Genomic DNA, 6,619 nt, shown 5'->3' with positions numbered 1-6,619 from the left:
GGTTAACTTGCAGAACAATTAGCCACAACTGGAGACCCATAGAGTCGGCCACATTTATAGGAAACACAATCGAAATACATTTTTATTGAATTATCCCGATCAATTAACCTTTAATAAAGACATGCCTACTGATCTAAGACAAAATGGACAATTTGGGACGTTTCACATGTTAAAGGAACAATATGAAGAACTGAGAGCTAGCGTTTAAAATGGGAAACAGCAGTCCAAATTCAAAACATTGGAGCCGTGGCCCGTCCGCTCCTTCGGTGTGACTGAAAGCAGTTGGCGCACGTTTTCGCAATTTGAGGGTTACCTTCTAGACACGACCGCATTAGCCTCTGGCCAACAGCAGTAGATGGAATCACTTCATTGGCTGTGTGTCTCAAATACTCGCTGCCTTGATAACCCAGCTGCACACGGACCACAGAGAGATCTGCCGAGGCTTTTCAGGTCGGGTATAATCTAACGTTAACGTTATCTCTGTTGATCCAGTTTGTTTGCTTGCTTCCATGGCTGCAGAAGGCTGTGTTTGCATTACGGGGTGTTGAAATGGGCAGTGGACGGTATCACACTGATCATGGTCATTTTATGATTTATCACAGTAAATATATTACATATTGGTCCTTTAACAGATTTTCACCCAGACTTTGTCCACTGGCATGGGAATCAGATTTGCTCCATTACTGTGTCAAGCCCATCAGGCTAAATCTACTCAAAATCATCACATACTGTGCTGTTACATAGCCTAATGCTGAGCATGTAATCCATGTTACACATCAGCTAAATACTCTATAGATTAGCTAACATTCACTCTGGATTTGCTGCCTTTCATTTATTTACTTTACCCACACTTCTGACATGACATTGTTAAATTCACAATATCTGACTTTAAATGTCTAAATCGAACCACATTCTGGTTGCCCCCATAAGCTTTCCACACCTTCTCCTAGCATTAATACAAATAGGCCTGTCTAGTTCCCTTTGCAATACAACAAAAGCTCTCTTTGATCCTCACATTGTAGTTCCATAAGCAGTTCAGTAACATTTTTGTACCATATTGCCAATATTTTGGAGCATCACACTTCTAAATGTAAACTCTGTTGGCACCATCTTTGTCCAACTTGGATTAAACGCTACTTTGCTACCTCACCAACTAGAAGAGATTGTTGCCTAGTAACACCTGAAACTGATTTGTTTCCAACAAAAAGTATACATTTTGAGTGGTGAAGTGCAACTACTACAAGCAATTCTCTGGAAATAACACACCCTCTCCCACCAATTATAATCGGATATTCTCCGTGGCAGTGCTCTCTGCACAGTACCTTCTCCATGATCCTATCGACCTGGCGGTTCTGGGTGTCAATCTCCTGACCCATGTCCAGGGCCATGTGACGCAGATTTCCAATGATCCCGCCCACCTGCTCCAGGTTCTCATCCATCTCATTCTCCCGGGCGTCTTCCGTTACCCTGGAGCAAACAGGAAGAGGAGGAATTAGGACTATTAGGACTAAGATTATGTTGAGATCTATTACATTGTGCCAGAAAGCACAAGCCTCACACAACGGTATGGTGCGGTTCAGTGCACTACGAGTTTACATACAATATGTTTTAAATTAATTTCCTTGAATGTCCTTGGAATTCAAATATTTGGACATAGTCATACAGGTGACTGCTTAAAATATATTATAATACCACATGGCCTGCTTTACTACAGTATATCTCACTCATGTTATGGGCTGTCTGAAGATTCAGCACCATGGACAGCACTTTACATCAATCTGTGAGAGTTCAAGGAACTGAAAAACCTCAGCAAGAGGAAGACACCCTGATAACGCTCTAGGATCCATGAGGATTGAATCATATCTCATAGTATTACTCAGTGATTCCCAATCAGAGGGTCGGGACGCCTCCAACGCGCGACAAGATAGATAAGAGGGTCACAAGATGATTAATATGAAGCTCTACGACACAGATTTGAATTCATTTTACCTACATACCTCAAATCATTGTTTTTTTGCGGATAGTTTTCTCTGCTCAGGCTTCAAACATTTATTCAAATGACAAAGTTTAGAGTTAAACTCTCACCTTATTGACTTCTGACACTAGGGATGGTGATCATGTGCACGCGCCTGGTTTTTATGTCTGCATGTTTTGAGACTAATTCCATATTATAGTAACTGGAATAATTATATATAGAATCACCCAGTCTATTTAATTCAGCATCATCTCTGTAAAGTTTTTCATTTGTCCAGGTCACTGGATATCTTGTAGTCCTGAATTTTGTCACACATCCAAGAGGCTTCATCAGTTTTTACCTGTTTGATGAAAATATCCTCTAGACCAAACAGACAAAGTCGAGTTGCTTTAAATTAAGAACTCAACTTGAGATTACTCTTTTTAAAATTATTATAATATATGCTGAATTTATTACATTATACATTATTTTGCTTAGTTTATAATGTAAAAATGTTCTCATAATCTAATAATTTATTACACTATGCACAAAACTGCTATTATGTTATGCTGGCATGGTTTTCTTATTTTATGAGCTTTTATTACATTTAAATTATTAGATTATTCGCAATTCTTACATTATGAGTTGCTACATGTCCTGGTTCTTCTGCACAGCACTTCAATTTGTACGCCTCTAAACATCAATTTCAATCATTCCCAGGGGGAATAGTATGAAAATACAGGTTAGCAACTGACATATTGTCCATAATGATGGTGTTTGTTCTTTAAAAGTCCAACTGGGCAACCTATTCCAGGATAAGTCTCATATAATTTCATATAATTGTGGGTTTAAACAGTATCACATACTCGAATACACACAAACACACCATACACAAGCACTTATGCAAACACATAGGAACAATAAAGCACGCCAGCTACACACACACACAGTCCAACACCTACACACATACTTACCTGCGGATGAAGCCCCCGCTGATGGCCATCTGTTCACGTTCGTCCATCACTCGAGCCCCCGGCTGGCTGTTCACCACTCCATCCTGGTTCGCTCCCCAGGCCTGGCCCCCGCCCTTAATCCTACCACACACACATTTCAGTCAGGGCCAGTACAACTGTTGTATTGTGTGTGCTTGTGTGTAGATACGTGTATCTGTGTGCACTTGTTTACTTGTTTGTGAATGTGACCATGACTAGGTGTGCTGTGAGTGTGCATGTGAGTGTATGCTGGTCAGTATGTGTGACACTGGAGTGTGATTCTGTGTATGCACGTCTATGTAAGTGCATGTTTTCTAGCTATTAAAACATACATGAATATACTGTATGTTTGGAATGCATTGCATAATATGGTGTCAAGCCAATTAACCTACTAAAAGCAACATGCCAGTCACGTATGATGAACTTACATACGTGCATTTGCAATCCGTGAATAATTGATCTAACATGCAGATCAATTGAATCGGAGCACAATAAGCTCACATGTGGCTTGCGTTATAAAGTAACCCAAGTTCCTTTAAAACCATTTCCCACAAGCACATACACAAGAGCACAAACACAGAACATAATGACCAGACTCCAGACAAGAGGAGACACAAACACACATGCAGATTGAGAGGACGTGCAGGGCGGAAACATAGTACACGATGTGTGACGTGGGAAGGGAAAACATGTAAAGAGGAAGAGGATCAGACACATGCTGTATCTATTAAAAGAAAGCAGTTAGATCTGTTGTGGAAAATCAACCAAAAACAAAACAAAACAGTGAGTGAACGGTGATCATTTTGCATGTGAGACTAAATAATACAGCAGCTGTGATGAGCCCTTCATTACATCTGGATGGATGAATCTGTAGCATGATACACTGTATACAGTCAAATAGGCAAATCTAATTCTTAGCGTTTGTTTTTTATGTTTGGAGTATCTGATGAGTGGAGGTCACCACTGAGGACAACATGACGAACACAGTTTAGGCCATTTAAAAGTTGTATTTGTTCACTTTTCAATGAAAGGCAACTACTGTATGCAGCGTTGTTGTCTTGAGGTGGTAAGCCACATCCATCAGGTGCTCCGGTTTATAATAACAAGCAAGAATTATTTTTCTCATGCTATTTGACCCTGCCATATAAAGAGACGCGATCAGATGAAACACACGACATAACCACAGGATCACGTAACAAGTGGTTAATGATGGGGAGGACCAAAGAGCTATAGAATAGACAAGATCTGAACCCAAAACAATCACATATGGAGGCAGGACCAAAATGGACCAAATGGAGGCAGCAAACTCCTAATATACCTTCATACACAAAACAAAAAAGTTCAAGCCAAAATCAGGTGGTGACTATTAAACAAACACCAACTGCTACAAAGTGACGGCTGTGGTGCAAATAAAGCAGATTAGTTACATGAGCTACTGTCAAGATCCTGCTCAGCCCTGTTTTGGAGAAAAGAATCTCTTGTTAAAATGTCTACTGAATCTCCAGAGGGAAGGCAAAGAAAAAGAAATACTAAAATCTGCCATTCTAGGTCAGATCTAACACAGAAAAAAATCAGGTTGTTTTGGATCTGTTTAAGCCTTGCCTCAAGAAGACAAAACACAGTGCATTATCTACACTAATGCCTGGCTTCAGATATGCAGTACTGCATTTGGTAAATGATTAAGGCATCATCTAATTCATTCCCAGAAGATAAACATCTTGCTGCAGACCCACTACAAGATAACCTACATAACCAATTTATTTCTTAGTTTGTCAGCCACTTGTGTTTTCTATAGCTCTGAGATAGACAACTGTATACAGTACATATATTGGTCCCAGAATCCACCTTCATATCCTTAAAAGGGATAGTTCGGGTGTTTTGAAGTGGGGTTGTATGAGGTACTTATCGATAGTCAGTAGATGACGGTTGGCACATCTCAAGCTTGGAGAAGCAGACAGGAGTTGCCACACAGAAGCAAAGCCATGTACTACTGTGGACGAGGCCGGCAGTGAATCATATTTTTAGCCACCTAAAATATCTGTTTTAGTGCATGCTATATTTAGAATATTTTCGCTGGTTTACCTTGCCATGAGACAGCTTTTTCCAACAGGGAACTGAAGCTATTATCTATGCTCTAGCCAATGCAAACCAGACTCCATTGAAAAAAACAACAATTTTACCTCACAGAACACAGGGTCTGCTGGTCTACCGCTGCCTCAATCTTTTAGTTTGTTTGTTTTATTCTGTGATTTTGGTTAGTTCGGATTCATCAAAGTCACACAACAGCACAAACTAACTAACCGATCGAGGCAGCGGTAGACCGGCAACCCTCCGTGTTCTGCAAGGTAAAAGTACTGTTTTATTCAATGGAATCTGGTGGCTTTGGTAAGAGCACAGACGGCTTCAGTTCCCTGTCGGAAAGGGCTGTCTGACAGCAAAATAAAGCGGTGAAAATATTCTAAATATAGCGTACACTTAAACTGATATCGATTTTTTTTAGGTAGATCTTTCTTTTAGGTGGCTAAAATATGTTTTGCTGCTGTCCCCGTCCACAGCGGTACATTGCTTTGCTTCCGTACCGTAACTCGTGTCTGTTTCTCCAAACTGGAGGCGTATCAACCGTCATCTACTGTAGGCTGTAGTCTACTGACCATTGATAGGTGCCTCATACAACCCCACTTCAAAACACTCAAACTATCCCTTTAATATTAAAATGGTAGACCCCGATGTTGAATGTGCTCAGAGAACAAGTTTACCTCACTCTTGTATGATATTTCATTATGTGGGACAGTCCATTTTTTTCTGAAAGTGTATCAGGTAAAACTTTGGATGTCACAAATTCCAGGAACTATGATACAGTCATATATGAAACTGATCATTTTGAATCAGATAACTTTCTTTTAGCCCCAAGTATATAAAAACATGTAAAAGACCAACAGTTTTATTTACAAATGGAATCAAAATGGATGAAATTCAAATGAGTAATCTAGGCCCTGTTCAGACCTGGTATTAACATGTGTCTTGGGGGATCCGATCACAATTGGACAGCTCTAACCCGTCAGTTCACACCTGGCATTAGAATGCGCCTCAACGTGCGTCTCGAGTGACCACCTGTGATCCGATCTCACTTCCCCGCTCTGTATGCAAATAAACACGTAGTAAACACATGGCTAATACAGTACATGTTGCAATGTAAGATTACAGAAATGTCAGTGGTAATATCCTACATATTCATGAATCTTGGTAGATTTTATTAACATAAGGTTATTGCCTACCAGCGGTCCCCGGGGACCTATGTGCCGCTGACATCACCACTTTTACATATGAACAGAGCTTCAGAGCCAGGGATGAGAGCGGGCAGGCAGGTGTCAGCTCAACGGGGCCTTAGACCACCCTCTGAATGTGGTCTAAGGCCCTGTTCAGACCTTGCATTGCAACGGTGCTCTGCACAGAGCTGCTCGCTTACTTGCTCTCATCCCCGGCTCTGAAGCTCTGTACCCCGCTGTTGCCTGGCAAAGGCAGTGGTGTCGCCAGCACGGAGGTCCCACCGGTGGACAATAACCTTATATTTTTACGAATATGTAGACATTCCTCTAATATTATGTCACAACGTCTGCTGTATTAGCGATGTGTTTACTTTGTGTTTTTTTGCATATAGAGCGGGAAAGTGAGA

At 40.8% G+C, this 6,619-nt stretch overlaps 1 protein-coding gene across 2 annotated transcripts in view; it reads right to left on the bottom strand.

Moving 5' to 3' along the window:
• The window catches only part of LOC119476631 (synaptosomal-associated protein 25-A-like), a 47,468-nt gene that overhangs the window by 1,806 nt on the left and 39,043 nt on the right, over positions 1-6,619 (bottom strand). For both annotated transcript variants that reach the window (XM_037750059.1, XM_037750051.1), the window contains exons 6-7: positions 2,929-3,048; positions 1,323-1,467 (exon numbers count right to left, since the gene is read on the bottom strand). In XM_037750059.1, the coding sequence (XP_037605987.1) occupies positions 1,323-1,467; positions 2,929-3,048 (265 nt within the window). The remainder of the gene's footprint in view (positions 1-1,322; positions 1,468-2,928; positions 3,049-6,619) is intronic.

The sequence above is a fragment of the Sebastes umbrosus genome, chromosome 2 (genome assembly GCF_015220745.1).
Source record: "Sebastes umbrosus isolate fSebUmb1 chromosome 2, fSebUmb1.pri, whole genome shotgun sequence".
Classification (NCBI taxonomy): Eukaryota; Metazoa; Chordata; class Actinopteri; order Perciformes; family Sebastidae; genus Sebastes; species Sebastes umbrosus.
Note: the sequence above shows the minus strand (reverse complement) of the source record. Positions and strands in the feature narration are given on the sequence as shown.